Source organism: Otolemur garnettii, unplaced genomic scaffold, assembly GCF_000181295.1.
Source record: "Otolemur garnettii isolate 467f Iridium unplaced genomic scaffold, OtoGar3 scaffold00080, whole genome shotgun sequence".
In the NCBI taxonomy this organism is placed as follows: Eukaryota; Metazoa; Chordata; class Mammalia; order Primates; family Galagidae; genus Otolemur; species Otolemur garnettii.
The window spans coordinates 4,106,535-4,123,412 of NW_003852475.1; the positions used below are offsets into that span (position 1 = coordinate 4,106,535).

The following is a 16,878-nucleotide window of genomic DNA, read 5'->3' on the forward strand; positions in this document are numbered from 1 at the left end:
ACGCCCGGCTATTTTTTGGTTATAGCCGTCATTGTTGTTTGGCGGGCCCAGGCTAGATTTGAACCCGCCACCTTGGGTGTATGTGGCTGGCACCTTAGCCACTTGAACCACAGGTGCTGAGCCTAACAGATGTTTTAATCTGTAGGCATTCCATAAATGAAAAATATTTCTTAACAATTAATGAAACAACTTTCTTCTGAGTTTTAGTGCCTCTTTTTTTTTTTTTGGAGACAGAATCTCAAGTAGTACCCTGGGTAGAGTGCCGTAGCTCATAGCTCACTGCAACCTCCAACTCTTGGGCTCAAGAGATCCTCTTGCCTCAGTTTTTCTATTTTTAGTAGAGATGGGTCTAGCTTTTGCTCAGGCTGGTCTTGAGCTCGTGAGCTCAAGCAGTCCACCGCCTTGGCCTCCTAGAATACTAGCATTATAGGTGTGAGCCACTGTGTCCACTCATGCTTTTGTTTTTTAAAACCTATTAAGTGAGATGTACTAATATCTGTGCAGCACACTAATGGTCTCTTAAGGAAAGTAAGATTTTAGCATTTGATAAGAAATGAATAAAGCCACCATGTACTTTTATCTTAATCATTATTACAACAACACATTAATTGCTAATAGTCACATATTTGTTACAATAACATCAAGAAATTAAGAAAAAAAAATCAAATAAACAGATATCTTGTAATGCTGATTTCCTAGAATGAAAATCAATGTCAGAATGGCATACAAAGCAATTAATAGTACTGTTCTAACTGCCCACCAAAGTCCCTTTTTATTTCTTTCTACTTTCTCTTACTTTCCTTCTTTTCTGTGTCTCTGGTTCTCCCATTTTACTTTCAGGACTGATCAGCTCTAATGGTGACCAGAAAGCTCTAAGAGATATTTATCTCTGCTTTAGACTAACTTTTGTCCAATTTTTGTCAAAATATGAAAGACCCTATCTGAAGACCTAAAGATAAGGTTTTGCTTATTACAACAACAGCAAAAAAATAATTATGATTAGGTGAGCATATGGTAAAATATTCAGAATACTGTTAATGATGGAATGGTTAACCTACATCTCTTTCATTATAATTAATATTATTTAAAATACCTTGAATTTCTGCAGATCAGGACAAAAAAAGAATTTATGTAAACTGGGTCATATTTAAGTAACTTTATAATTTACAAAGATACAAATCAATAGTTTTTAATAAAACAATGAAGACAATTTTAAAAGAGCTTTATAATTTCTTAAATTATTTACTTATTTTCAAGATATCTACATTTAAACTAAAAAGAAAGACCTTGGCTCGGCGCCTATAGCTCAACCGGCTAAGGCGCCAGCCACGTACACCTAAGGCGGAGGGTTCGAATCCCCAGCCCGGACCCGCCAAACAACGACGGCTGCAACCAAAAAATAGCCGGGCGTTGTGGCGGGCGCCTGTGGTCCCAGCTACTTGGGAGGCGGAGGCAAGAGACTCACTTGAGCCCAGGAGTTGGAGGTTGCTGTGAGCTGTAATGCCACGGCACTCTACCCAGGGGGAAAGCTTGAGGCTCTGTCTCAAAAAAAAAAAAAAAAAAAAAAAAAAAAAGAAAGACCTCTGACTCTTTTCACATTATATGGTTTAGTGAAACATTTGGTTCATCCAATCCAACCAAATTTCATAGGCCGGGTGTGGTGGCTCATTCCTGTAATCCTAGCACTCTGGAAGGGTGAGGCAGGTAGATTGCCTGAAGCTCAGGAGTTCAAGACCAGCCTGAGCAAAAGCAAGACCACACTCCATCCGGCTCTACTTAATATAGAAAAAACTAGGTAGGTATTATGGTGGTGAGTGCCTGTAGTCCCAGCTATTTGGAAGGCTGAGGCCAAGAGATCACCTGAACCTAAGAGTTTGAGGTTGCTATGAGCTAGGGTGATGCCACAGCACTCTACACAGGGCACACAGTGAGACTGTCTCAAAAAAGCAAAAAACAAACAAAAAACCCTCCAAATTTTATAATCTTCTTTCAAAAAACTACTTCATTATTAAGGACACAAATACAGAGATGTATTGGTATTTCACATCAGTTGAAATAGATTCTATTAGAAGGTGACTTATAGTCTATAAATGTAGGTTATTGTGAAGCTGGAAAAGAATCAAGAGAGATAGTAGAAACGGGGGTAGAAAGACATGTCTAAAATAAGTTATCTGAAAAAAATAATATCTAACTTAATTCTGAAGAAATTATTATTTAAAAAACCAGACAGATACGAAATTTCCAAAATTACCTAGGCATGGTGGCATATGCCTATAGTCCCAGCTATTTGCTATTTGGGAGGCTTAGGTGGGAGAAGCACTTGAGCCCAGGAGCTAGAGGTTTCAGTGAGCTATTACTACACCACTGCATCTCCAGCCTGGGCAACAGAATAAGACTTTATCTCCAAAAAGAAAAAAAAAGAATCAGTCTCTATCCTGGCAACTGAACCCACAACCAGATGTGGGGGAGGGGACGACATACCTATACTAAGAAGATCTCACACTAATAGTCTTATGGTTCCCCCCAAAATGAAGAGCTCCTTGAAGGTAATCAATATATACTATTTTATAGATTAAAGCACTTTAGTACAGTGGATTTAGATAAAGAAACGGACCATAGTTTTGAATCAACTGAAGTAATACATTTGTACTGGGGAAAAGTACTTAAAGAATGATTCCTAGAGGGAAGATTACACCACCTATTACCTTGACAACCTTCACCTGTACCCAAAGGTTGCGTGGGAATAAAGAGAATAATTCAGATCTAGGTTCTGACAGGTTCCCAAAAAACCCTCCTAAAAATGTGCTGCTCTCTAAGGATGAAGCTGATTTGCTACAGGAATTCAGAATATGAGCTAGGTGAGTGCTGTGTACAAAAAGATGCCAAAGGTATTTAATTAAATTAATTAATTTTTTGAGACAAAGTCTCACTACGTCACCCTCTGTAGAGTGCCGTGGTGTCACAGCTCACATCTACTTCCAACCACTGGACTTAGGTGATTCACTTGCCTCAGCCTCCCAAGTAGCTGGGACTATAGGGATGAGCCAGAACACCTGGCTAATTTTTCTATTTTTAGTAGAGACTGAGTCTTGCTCTTGCTCAGGTTGGTCTTGAACTCCTTGGCTCCTGGGATCCTCCCTCCTCAGCCTCCCAGAGTGCTGGGAATACAGGCCCTTCCCTGGCCTCTCCTCCAACTTTTTAAGAAAAGCCATTCACATTTTAATGTGAAAATGCCCATTTTTCAATAATGGCAATGAATTTAAATTAAAAAAATAAAGACTCCAGAACTCCAAAACTCTTCAGGCCAAATTCTAGAGGCACAAACCAATAATAACTTATGTGAACAAATAGCATGGGCAAATACAGAATGATGTTTAGATTGTATGGCTAACATATATGAAAAGCATGAGGTTTCTAAGTAGCATCAAGAGGACTTTTTTTTGTTTGTTTTTTTGCATTCTTTTGGGCAGGGCCTGGTTTGAACCCACCACCTCTGATATATGGGGCCAGCACCCTACTCCTTGAGCCACAGGCACCACCCTCAAGAGGACTTTTGATTACTGCTCTTTTTCTTTGTTTCTTTTTTTTAGGACAAGAGTCTTACTACATCACCCTCAGTAGAGTGCCGTGGTCTCTTTGGCTTAAGCAATTCTCTTGCCTCAGCCTCCCAAGTAGCTGGGACTACAAGCACCCACCACAACACCCAGCTATTTTTTTATTGTAGTTGGCATTGTTGTTTGGCAGGCCTAGGCTGGATTCGAACCTGCCAGCTCTGGTGTATGTGGCTCATGCCCTAGCCACTGAGCTACAGGCACTGAGCCACTCCTCTCTTTTTCTATATAAATTAAAATGGAAAAGGTAAAAGCAGATAAAAAGCAAATGATCAGGAGTAACAAATGAATATATAATAAGGGCTAACACACATTAATTGCAGAAGATTTGGAAAGAAATTTTAAGGTGACTAAGAATTTGAGCCATAGGTAGTATATGTAAGGAGGAAGATGTGGTCAAAAATTAAGAAAGAAAGATGACATTGGTTTTACTACAATAATGATGAAACCACTGAACTTTCTTTCACTTGCAACCAAACTAGAAAGGGAAACAGAAGACCCATGAGACTACTGTATAAACCAACAGAGCCAACTACTTCTAGATTATTAATTCTATGTTCAGATCAAATCCAAAGGATTGAGGAATTATTCATCTCTACCTGGTTGTTATAAAATACACATGTATGCATAAAATTTTTTTTTCACAATTTTGTAGTCATGTTAATAGTAATGTTTTTCTACTAGACGACTAACTTTTCTGAAACCTCTATCAGCTGGAAGCAAACTCATTTACTGGCTTTAAGTTCATTTGTTATTTTAAAAGGAAGAGAGTCAATATCCTGACAGTATCACCTGTCTCTGTTGCTTGTGATTCTTTTTAGGGGAAGAATCAGTCAGAGAGGTAATTGTTTCTTGTATTATCATACTTACATATACGCAAATGCCAATTAGCTTTATAACCCTGAGATACATATGAAATCCCTGGCCCATCTTGATTTCAGCATAAGCGCATCACTTAATGAATCAATGAGGCATACCCTGAGATCAATGACTCTGTTGTCTAATCTTGTATCCTGGTTAACAGTAGCTCTTCCTTCCTAAGAAAAAGGTTAAAAAAACAGAATTTACTTATTTTTAAAAAGAACACAAAAAAACATTTTTAGAAGCTGTGTTTACTTTTTAGTGAGTATAGGTGTATGTTAGTATTATGCCCCCAATCAGGGGTTCAAAATAATGGTAAAAACAAGAAGCAGGGCCAGAGAGAGAAAGAGACAAAAAGAATAGAAATGCTTTTCCTTCTTTCCCTCTTTTACCCCTAAAAGCCATGATTCACTACCAGGATATGAGAAGAATTAACCATCTGTATTTTCATTGATTCCTAGATTTAACCTGTTAGCCCCAGATTTAAAGAATAGATAAAACTGACATAGAGTAATGGTTCTCAAAATGTTGTCTGGGGAGTGTAGCAGACCACATAGCTCATAGGAAGAGAGTTTTAAGAAACACCTGTAACAGCTCGGTAATATAACACCTTGGTGATAAGAGCATGGTGAAGGGATTCGGCTCTCTTCAGCTCTCCTAACATAAGAGCTTACAAGACGAGAACATCAGTGATTGGCAGTCTCTACACCTGTGGTGCTAATAGCTACGGGATCACATCCATAAGAAGCTGCAGGAGAGGTCAGTTGGGAGCGTGAATGCTATTCTTTCATGGACTCACTCACTCACTCTGACTCTTTTGCTTCTTCTACCCGCAGGGCATCTTCCTGGCATCTCTCCAAGAAGACTGGTAAGATTTACTTTCTCATAAAGACTGTTTCTCTCTCGTTCGCTTCCCCTCTCTCCTTGTTAAGGCAAATAGCCCTCAGGTACTTGAGGGTAATTATTTCCAAGCAAAAAAACACAGTGGTCCACATCTGGCAAAAAAGTCAGCAGGGCAGAGACCTGGCCAGTCCTGGGCCTCGACAGGGGACCAGTAAAGGTCCCTGAGATCTTGGGGGAGGAGTATGTGAAGTCAAACCTGTTTTTTCATATTTTGTTTATATTTTTTCATTTTTATCCTTTATGAGTATGTTGAGGAGTTTTATGAAGGCTCTATGATGTGTGTACTATCATAAAAGAATGATAAATAAAAGAGACAATATGAGAATCATAAAATCATAAAACAGACAATATGAGAATCTAGTTGCCATCTACTAAGCCAGACATCACAAAGATTTGCAGATACATAAAGCAATCAATGTCTCTCAACACTAAATCATTTTTTGTTCTGGAAACTAATGATTTCTCATGAAATTAAGTTATTTGCTATTTTTATTATTTAAGAATACTGTGTATGTAAATGTAATATATTTATATTTAATAAGTTCATAAATATTTAAAGATTTCTCTACTTTAACTTCTAAAACTATAAGTATTGATAGATATACCACCACCAACAACAAAAAGCTTGTGAGGCCCCCAATTATTTTTAAGAATCTTAAGATCAAAGTTGGAGTAAATTTATTATTTTTTAAAAGGCAAGAATTAAAGTTTATTGAGGAAGAGAAAGGTAGATTTATAGAGTAAGAGCAAGATATAGGCTCACAGAGCAAGGTATGTTTGTCATAGACAGCAAACAAGCCTCCATTGCCAGGCTAAGTAGGCAAAGAGGCAAAGAGGCCCTATTTAATAAAATAAAGTAAATTTAAATAAAAACAGAGCTCAAATAAATTTACAAGCATCCTCAGGATAAAAGCAGGGGATCAAGTTTTCAGTATTTTGCAAACTAAATATACAGAGGAAACATAATAGAATTTTTACCTCTTCTCCTTCTGCCTCAGGCCGAATGGCATCATCCAGCTGCAGGGGCAGGCGTGGTGCAGCCGAACTGATCACATAAATCTGAAAGTGAGAGATTGCCAAAAATAGCTGAAAGCACATAAAACCTTTTATTTTTTGCTTAAAAAAAATGTACAGTTGGGCGGTGCCTATGGCTCAGGGTAGGGTGCTGCCCTGAGGATGGCGGGTTTGAACCTGGCCCTGGCCAAACTGCAACAAAAAAATTGTTGTGGCAGACACATGTAGTCCCAGCTACTCAGGAGGCTGAGGCAAGAGAATCGCCTAAGCCCAGGAGTTAGAGATTGCTGTGACACCACAGCACTCTACCGAGGGTGATAAAGTGTGACTGTCTCTAAAAATAATAAAAAAAAAAGGGGTGGCACCTGTGGCTCACTGAGTAGGGCACCAGCCCCATATAACTGCGGGTGGTGGGTTCAAACCCGGCCTAGTGTTGTCATATAAAAGCTGTTTTTAGGCAAATCAATTGCAAGTTTCAATTAAAATGAGGTCTGCTGTAAGAATCAACTAAAGAATGTGAAAACACTTTACTCACATGAAGGGGTCATTAACATATTATTAACTTGTTATTTTTGTTAACAGCATTTGACCAGTGCTATCACCAGGACCAAATTCAGTCCAGCTCTGCCACACTTCTCTCATTTGTTCTTTTCCCAATGATCCCTTCATGCCTTCTCTCATCAAACACAATACATCTCATTTCCTGCTACTCTCCTGCTTGGAAGATGTTCTTTTATGCTGTTAAACTCTGCCAATATTCACTCAATCTTATTTCACATTGTGTGGTAAAAAATAATTAGATCATGAAGACTGAGCTAGAGTTTTTTGGCTATCATTAAAAACATTTTACTATATTAGTTATTTCTAACTATGACTGGAAGACCTGCTTTTAAAGCACAAAAGGGAAACAAACCTTATTTATTTAGGAAAGCAAATTCTGTTCTTCCACATTTAGCATATTTTAAAAAAAATACAAAAGAATACTCCAGTCTTCTACACAATAAAATTATTTGTCACCATTCCCTGTACCCAAGTTGTGGGGTTCTCTTTGAGGAGTAAACAGAAACTTCATCTCCAGTCCAAACTGAAGAACTGAAGAGCCTACCCCTTCTACTTTTACAACTAGTGGAAATTAATTTTCTTTTTCATTAAGTTGTAACGACTTTGATTCTCAAAACTTCACATAGTGCTTAGCATAAACCATAAAGCATACACTATCAGTAACTGCTGGTGGGATGAAGGGATAAATAGACAGACAAAAATAAATAAGTAAATAAATAAATCAATAAAGGGGAAGTTATTACTTATGAAAGATTCTACTTAGAATTCAATACTTTATGCTTTGTGAAGTACTTTATGATTATTTTTATTGAGGCAAAATTTATAAGCTCCTCAGGCTTAAAATTTATTAACATTTATGAAGGTTATACTGCATACTAGATAATGAGATATCAAAGTAGATTTGCTCTAGACACTAAAATTTTTTTATCAAAGTAAAAGGTACAGGGGAAGATTACCTTTCCTGGTCTGCATAAAGGAATTTATTAATTTATCTATATCCTTACTCTTTAGTCTGTCTTTAGTAGGTTACAGATTTCTTGGTGGGGTTGGTTCTAAAGGAGACTTGCAGAAGGAGAACAAAGTAATTTGTTGAGTTAGGTCAGTAAAAACTACAAGATTTCCTGGGTGGCACCTGTGGTTCAGTGGGTAGGGTGCTGGCCCCATATACCTAGAGTTGTGGGTTAGAACCTGGCCCCAGTCAGACTGCAACAAAAAAATAGCTGGGCGTTCTGGCGGGCACCTGTAGTCCCAGCTACTCGGGAGGCTGAGGCAAGAGAATCGCCCAAGCCCAGGAGTTGGAGGTTGCTGTGAGCTGTGATGCCACAGCACTCTACTGAGGGCAATAAAGTGAGACTATCTAAAAAAAGAAAAGACTACAAGATTTCCTAAGTCTCTAAGAATTCTATGACAATCAATTCCAGTTAAATACAAATGTACTCCCAAATTAGTGAGTACATGTGAATCTATTGCTCTGAATCTGTCTGCCTGATTCTGTTACATATACGTTCATGCAAATATACACACATAGGGGTAATGATAGGAAGAAGCCAACCTGTCTTGGAAACTATTCCTCAAAAGAAATTTAGTGATGCATACTATAGACAAAATCTAGACCTGAATCTGAGAATGGCAGGTTAAAAGGTATAGGGTTATTTCTTTTTTATAATTCATTTATTTTTAGAAACAGGGTCTTGCTCTGTTGCCCAGGCTGGAGTGCAGTAGTGTGATCATAGGTCACTGCAACTTCAAACTCTTGGACTCAATTGATCCTTTTGCTTTCACCTTCCAAACAGTTAGGATTATAGTGCACATCACCATGCCTGGCTAATTGTTTTTAATTTTTTAGAGGCAGGTTCTTGCTATGTTGCCCAGGCTGGCTTTAAGTGATCCTCTTATCTCAGCCTCCCAAAGTGCTAAGATTACAGATGTGAGCCACAGCTTCTGGCTAAGGTTATTTCAATAGTACTAAATACATGTACATCTACTCATGATATTTTAAGTTGGTGATGATGAGCACTTTCAGTTTTTATGTCTGAAGAATGAAAAGATGAAGGATGAGATTTATAAAAAAAGAAGTTACTGCTGGAATATAAGACTAATCAATATAGTACTGTCTCTTGTGACTTCTCTATGCTGTTAAAATATCAACTGTGATTATAATGAGATGTAAGATTTAGCATAATCAATCATTCTCTAAAGGTACATCACCAGAAGAAAATTCACAGAAATATAGGTTCACTATTATTAGTGAAGAAAAATTTTCAGATGTGTTTTATACTTTGCCCCATGTGACTGTAGCAGACTGCAAAGATGGCTGCAGTACTTCTTCCTGCTTCTGTACATACGTTGCTATGCAATGATGTTGCCTCTCCTCTCATCAGGAGCTGGAATCTATTTCTCTACCTCTTAAATCTGTTTGGCTATTTGACTATGACCAATGGGATATTTAGCAATGTGACATAAGCAAAAGCTTGGAAAGTGTTTATACATTCTGGGAACCCCACTGCTACCATATAAACATGTTTGGGCTAGCCTGCTGGATAAGGTCACAGGAAAATATCTCAGTGAGCCTAGACAATGCCACCTTGTATAAAAGAGCCATCCCCAGCTGGGGGCATCATAGAATTGTTAGCAAATAAATCGTTTGTTGTTTTAAGTCACTAAGTATTGGGGTGATCCTAATTTTCATAGACTGTACGTGTACCACATGTAAGGCCTAATTCCTTATTTTGACCACCTCCATATGTTGACCAGTTTGTTATAGGTACTATTGTATTGTATTTTACATCAACTCTAATTATTAAGAACATACAAGATTTGACATAGAAGATTTAAGAACTACTCTAATCTCTCTTTATATGCATTTATATTTTGAAAAAAGTTACCTTCTGAACATGTAACTCAACATCTTGCTGTGTACAGCTTTCAATTTTCTGATTAACTGTCCTCACAACGCCTTCTACATCCACAATGCTTTCTTTGTTGATGCTGTCAAGAGAAAAAATTCCCAACTTCAATCATCATCAGAATTCATTTAGTGTTTTAGCAATAAAGCAGAATATGCTAACTCATCTTTAATAGTGTAAGCCACCTAAGATAAAGCCAGTCTATTCAACCTGCTTAGAATAACCTATTATGTAACATACCTTATGTGATTCCTTGAAGAATCAAGAGGATGTTTTCCATGCCATAAATTAGTTATTATCACTTATAAAATTCTCTGGATATAAAAGGTAATAAGACCAGCACTAAACTTGGCAAAGTAGGAAAAAGTCTTTTAATTATTTATTAAAGAACATTTCTCTCCCAATATTTGAGATTCACTAAGGTCAGCATTTCCTGTAACAAGAAATATTGGCTTCAATAAATGCAATTACTAGTATGTAATGGAATTATATAATAGAAGATGGTAGACTAAAAAGATTTCAAGGTAATTAGAGGACATTAGGATGCTGATTTGCAATTAAATCCTCATTACCTTTAGTTCTGAGTATATTTTATCATTAGATTTATGACAAAAAGTCTATCGGATTATGTATTCTCACTTAAAAGAATGCTACCTTATATGAAGCTTAATACATGATTAGTGTAAAATAAATGCAGCTCCTGGGCAGTTTTATTCTGTAACAAACCTGAATTTTAAACACCAGACACTCAAATTCTAAAATATATGATTTAAGAAGTAACTTATTAAATATACTGATTATTTTTTGATCATTAGTATATAACCAAAGGAGAAACAGTTTAATCCAAAATGGTGATTTCCACACAAAATGTACCAATTTTACTTGTGTATATTCTTGTACAGAATGTGTTATAAAATATCTGGTGACGGGGTTTAAGATTTAACTTTCATGGAAAAATTCAATTCATTCTGATATGGAATTGGTTTCTTAGTCAATGTGGTGCTACTGGACAATCCAGACAGTGCTTATTTTATTTAACTCCTGCAGTGAGTGCAGGGGTTCACTGAAGCCTTGAACCCCTGGGCTCAAAGGATCCTTACATCTCAGCTTCCCAAGTAGGTAGGTAGCACTACAAGTACACACCACCATACCCACTAACATTTTTTTTTATGGGGGGGCAAGTGATGGGTTTCACTATATTGTCCCAATTCATCTTAAAGTTCTGCCCTCAAGTGATCCTCCCAAAGTAGGGGGATTAAAGCTGCAAGCTATTGGGCCTGGCTCACAATCCATTCCAGGGAATATTTGTTAAAGCTGGAAAAGAACTAAAATGGGAAATAAGAGCTGGAAATTGGGGTAGAAAAATTTTCACTTCACTTTGTGATACTGCTCAGAATTTTATAGATCTGTTGTCAAGTATTTTTTAAAAAAAATCAACAGTAAACATATCTCTTATAATCTCCTAAGTCTGCTTTCCTACACTAAAGTTATCACCTAAGATCTATGTAAAATACTGTATACAAAGAAACTCAGAATTTACTATGGCAAAAGAAGTTTTGGTGAACTAAGATAAAGCTCCTCTGAGATCTCAAAGAAGCTTCAGTTTACTGTTAGAAAGGCTTTGTAATACTTGAAATTAAGAGTCACTAAATCTGTCTTCAGCCCACTGTGGTGGCTCACACCTGTAATCCTAACACTCTGGGAGGCCAAGGTGGATGCTTTGCCTGAGCTCAGGAGTTGAGACCAGCCTGAGCAAAAGGGAGACCCCATCTCTACTAAAAATAGAAAAACCAGTTGGGCACTGTGGTGGGTACCTGTAGTCCCAGCTACTCAGGAGGCTAAAGCAAGGGGATTGCCTGAGCCCAAGAGTTTGAGGTTGCTGTCAACTATCATGCCACAGCACTCTACCCAGGGCACAGAGAGACTCCTTTTCAAAAGCAAACAACCCCCCCCCCCCCAAACTCAACTAAATCTATCTTCAGTGTGACTATTACGTACTAATTGGCCACCTCTATTTATACAAGTAAATGTAATACCTAGGTGTATGATTTAGGCCTGGGGAGAATTCTATTGCTTATCTCACATGACTCCATGGTGCTACTCTGAAGAAGAGCTGTCTTGGGCTACACATTAAATACACAACCACTAACAAAAGCTGATGAGCAAGAAAAAAAAAAAAAAGGCCATGCTTAATTTTTGTAATATTTGCCAGAGATATACAAAAAAGTCCTCATATAATAATCCTAAATAAGCTGTGGCCAGTTCAGGAAGTCTTTTAAAATCATCAAGCAGGTCTCAAGTTTGCAAGCACTAATATAGGAAGTGAACATATCTAAGTAATAAAACATCTTTTTATTTATTTATTTATTTTTTTGAGACAGAATCTCAAGCTTCACAGCAACCTCAAACTCTTGGGCTTAAGTGCTTCTCTTGCCTCAGGCTCCCAAGTAGCTGGGACTACAGGCTCTGGCCACAATACCTGGCTATTTTTTTTTGTTGTTGCAGTTGTCACTGTTCTTTTAGCTGGCCCAGGCCGGGTTCAAATCTGCCAGCCTTGGTGTATGTGGCCAGTATTCTACCCACTGAACTGTAATAAGTGCCGCCTAAAATATCTTTTTAAAAATTTATTATAAAAGTAAACAGGGTGGCACTTGTGGCTCAGTGGGTAGGGGGCTGACCCCATATGCCAAGGGTGGTGGGTTCAAACCTGGCCCCAGCCAAACTGTAACAAAATACAGTCGGGTATTGTGGCGGGCACCTGTAGTCCCAGCTACTCGGGAGGCTGATGCAAGAGAATTGCCTAAACCCAGGAGTTTGAGGTTGCTATGAGCTGTGACGCCTCGGTACCCTACCAAGTGCAAAAAAGTGAGACTCTATCTCTAAAAAAAAAAAAAAAAGTAAACAAAAGGGGACAACATAAAACTGGTGGGATATTTTACACTATATTTGAGAAACTAATGCATCAACATCTGGTTCAATGGAAGTAGCTGCAAATTCTCAGTGAGTTCTCAAGGTCTCATCAGATATTTTGGTTCTAATTACTGTGCTTCATTCTTGAAAACAGTTGCTCACAAACGTAGGTGCTGCCAAAAAGTGATGACACAAATAAAGTGTAATTGTGAAGAAAGAGATACTTGTTTCTGAGAAGATAGGACCTTTAAATGTCCATTGAAGAGACATGATCAAACTCTTTTTTTTTTTTTTAATTTATTTTCTGAGTTTATTGGTGGGAAATTCCAGGTTGATTCCTCTCTAATACGCCTCTACAGTTCGGTCTTCTGATTTTTTCTTTCTTTCTTTCTTTGTTCTTCTTTTTGGTAGCATTTGTTATAATTACCTCTTACTTTTACTTTTCTTTCTTTTTTTTTTTTTTTGGCTGGGGCCAGGTTTGAACCCACCATCTCAGGTATATAGGGCTGGCACCCTACTCCTTGAGCCACAGGTGCCTCCCTGATCAAACTCTTTAACTTGAATGTCAGATAGCAGCTCTAATGCATTCCATTTGCAAATTGGCAGGTAACACATATTGACTGAAAATGGAATTGCGAATGTAACAAAATATTGATTATTTTTCTGGAAATCTTGAAATCTGGTTTCAAATTCTTGTATTAAATAAAATAATATTTTTTGCTTTTCACAGGACTGTGTTTAGCCAACATGTCCAAATGCACAATTGCCTTAATTTGAATTTGTCATAATCTGTTTCATTTGGAATGCAGTTATGGTTTGAAACATTGTATTGGTAAGTTGGTTTTCACCTTGAAGATGCATGTTTAACTCACTTAAATGGGCAGTTAAATCCACTAAAAGTGCTATATCTATAAACCAGTTTTCATTGTCAAGTTCTGGCACCAATTTGGTTTTTGATACCATAAATGACTTGATAACATATTATAAATCATAATGTCTTTTCAACATTTGGCCTCGACTTAGTCATCTCACTTCCACCAAAAAGTAAACAATGTTACCAGAGTCGGTATCAATGCTTTTAAGGAATTCCTGGAAGTGACAATGATTCAATCCCTTGGCCCTTATGAAATCATAGTATGAATGATTTGCATGATATTATCCATTTTTAAAGGTTTTACACATAAATTTTCTTTTTCTTTTTTTTTGAGACAGAGCCTCAAGCTGTCCCCCTGGGTAGAGTGCCGTGGCATCTCAGCTCACTGCAACCTCCAACTCCTAGGCTCAAGCGAGTCTCCTACATCAGCCTCTCATGTAGCTGGGTCCACAGGCACCCGCCACAACGCCCGGCTATTTTTTGGTTGCAGCCGTCATTGTTGTTTGGCGGGCCTGGGCTGCATTTGAACCCGCCACCTTGGGTGTACGTGGCTGGCTCCTTAGCCACTTGAGCCACAGGCGCCGAGCCGCATAGATTTTCTTGAAGTATTATACAATGATACTTGAAAAAATGTGAGTTTGGGCAGCAAGTGCATCATCTTCCATAAATTTTACAAATCTCTCTTTGTAAAAAAAATTTTTATTTATTTTTCTTTCTTTTCTTTTTATCATCTGAGACAGACTCTGTTTTACCCAGGCTAGAGTACTGTGGCATCAGCCTAGCTCACAGCAACAAATTCTTGGGTTCAAGCAATCCTGCCTCAGTCTCCCGAGTAGCTAAGACTAAGATGCCTTCCACAATACCTGGCTAACATTTCTAATCTTTTTAGTACAGATCAGATCTCATTCTTTTGTCTTCCCTCTCAGGTCTCAGTCTTATTCAGACTGGTCTCAAAACTCCTGAGGTCAAGTGATCCTCCCACATTGGCCTCTCAGAGTGCTAGGATTACAGGCATGAGCCATCACAATCAGGCCAAGTCTCTCTCTTTTATCTATCATCACTAGGACACCACTAGTAACTACCGTATTTCCCCGAAAATAAGACCTACCCCAAAAATAAGCCCTAGCAGGATTTCTATGCATTTGTTAAAAATATAAGCCCTACTGTGATAATAAGACCTAGTGATGGGCGTGGCCATGCATTTCGGGGTGGAGCGGTTTATCTGCCACAGCTGCTTTCTCTGAACTGTTTGCACTTGCGCAGGTGGCAACTGGTAACCGCAGTCACAGGCATCCTATTGCACACGTGCAAATGGAAAGGAGTTTATGCATCACTACTGCCAACCCCAACAAAGTTGGCTCCCCCTGTCAGTTCTGGCCATCCTGTGTACACTGAGGCTTCAGGTGGAGACAGAGACATAGAGACTGGAGGTCTCCACAGTGAAAGTCTCATTAGTGAAATGAGGAGCAGGATGCTCTGCTTTTTTACCATATTATGTGTCCCCAGGGGGAAGAAGGAAAGCTGTGGCTGCTATTTTACCCAGCACTAGTTCACAACAGTCTGTGAGCCTCTCTCACCTCACAGAAACACCAGTAAAGCTGCTGCTCCTCAGCACTGACCAGCAATAGTCTGTGGGTCCCCTCCCACAAACACCAGGAAAAGCTTCAGCAAGCAGTCTGCTACTGAGCCCAGAGAAATCATCCCAGCTCCACTGTGCAGATTGTGCTCGCTGGATCCCAAATACAGTAAATAATTCAGCCCTTCCACATCAGCTTTGCTGGCCTATCTCTGCTTTTCCTAAGTATCTGTACCCCCAGACAAGATGAGTGCAAAAAGAAAGAGCTATTCTGTTGAGTACAAGAAAGGAATTGTGGAGGACTCCCAGGGCAAGAATCTTTATTTTATTTTATATTTTTGAGACAGAGCCTCAATCTGTTCCCCTGGGTAGAGTGCTGTGGCATCATAGTTCACAGCAACCCCTAACTCCTGGGCTCAAGTGAGTCTCCTGCCTCCGCCTCCCAAGTAGCTTGGACTACAGGCACCCGCCACAACGCCTGGCTATTTTTTTCAGTTGCAGCCATTATTATTGTTTGGCAGGCCTCGGCTGGATTCAAACCCACCACCTTAGGTGTATGTGGCTGGTGCCTTAGCTACTTGAGCCACAGGTGCTGAGCCAGGGCAAGAATCTTATGGTTTTCTGCAAAGAGAAGAAGCTGGATATCTGGATGGTCTGAAAATGGCAGGCAGAATAAGATAACCTCAGTCAACATGTGGACAGAGGAAATGCTAAGAAGCGCAAGTGTGGTTCAGGTTGGCAACCTTTATTTCCTAAGATGGAAAACATAATCTATGAATGGACTGCTGACAGGAGAGCAAAGGCTTTGGTTGTGCACAGAGCTGACACTCAGGCATTTGCCCTTGGCACCATATTTCGAAATATCCCCAGAATTCAAAGCATCACAACACTGGCTGGATAGCTTCCTTCAGTGATATGAACTGTCTCTAAGAAAATCAACAACACTGTCTAAGTTGGAAGATGCAGAAGTTATTAAGTGAGCACTTGCATTCAAGTCCTTTGTTGATGGCATCGACTTTTCTAAATACCAACCTTGCAACATGATGGCTATGGATCAAACTGCAGTGTTTATGGGTCAAGGAGCCCAAACAACAACTGAACAGAGAGGGGTGCCTCCTCAATCTACGTTCCCTCCACTGGTCATGAAAGTTCACGTGTTACCTGTATTTTGGCCATTGGTCTGGATGGAAACAAAGCTACACCTCTTATCATCATCACTAAGGGCAAGAAAGGTAAGATTGAACTTGTTTTTGGCATTATGCTGGGTGCGGTGGCTTATACTTAGAACTCTGGGAAGCCAAGGCAGGTGCATTGCCTGAGCTAAGGAGTTCAAACCAGCCTGAGCTAGAGCAAGACCCCATCTCTAAAAATAGCTGGTTGTTGTGACAGGAGCCTGTAGTCACAGCTCCTTGGGAGGCTGAGCCAAGAGGACCACTTGAGTCCAAAAGTTTGAGTTTGCTTGGTGTGGCGCCTATAGCTCAGCGGCTAGGGTGCCAACCACATACACCAGAGCTGGCGGGTTCAAATCCAGCCCAGGCCTGCCAAACAACAATGACAACTATAACCAAAAAATAGCTGGGCGTTGTGGCAGGTGACTGTAGTCCCAGCTACTTGGGAGGCTGAGGCAAGAGAATTGCTTAAGCTCAAGAGTTTGAGGTTGTT

The 16,878-nt window shown here is 39.1% G+C and overlaps 1 protein-coding gene across 2 annotated transcripts in view; it reads right to left on the bottom strand.

Annotated features, from left to right (window-relative positions):
- The window catches only part of DARS (aspartyl-tRNA synthetase), a 97,513-nt gene that overhangs the window by 38,698 nt on the left and 41,937 nt on the right, over positions 1-16,878 (bottom strand). For both annotated transcript variants that reach the window (XM_003794382.3, XM_023515855.1), the window contains exons 5-7: positions 9,836-9,938; positions 6,354-6,434; positions 4,589-4,648 (exon numbers count right to left, since the gene is read on the bottom strand). In XM_003794382.3, the coding sequence (XP_003794430.1) occupies positions 4,589-4,648; positions 6,354-6,434; positions 9,836-9,938 (244 nt within the window). The remainder of the gene's footprint in view (positions 1-4,588; positions 4,649-6,353; positions 6,435-9,835; positions 9,939-16,878) is intronic.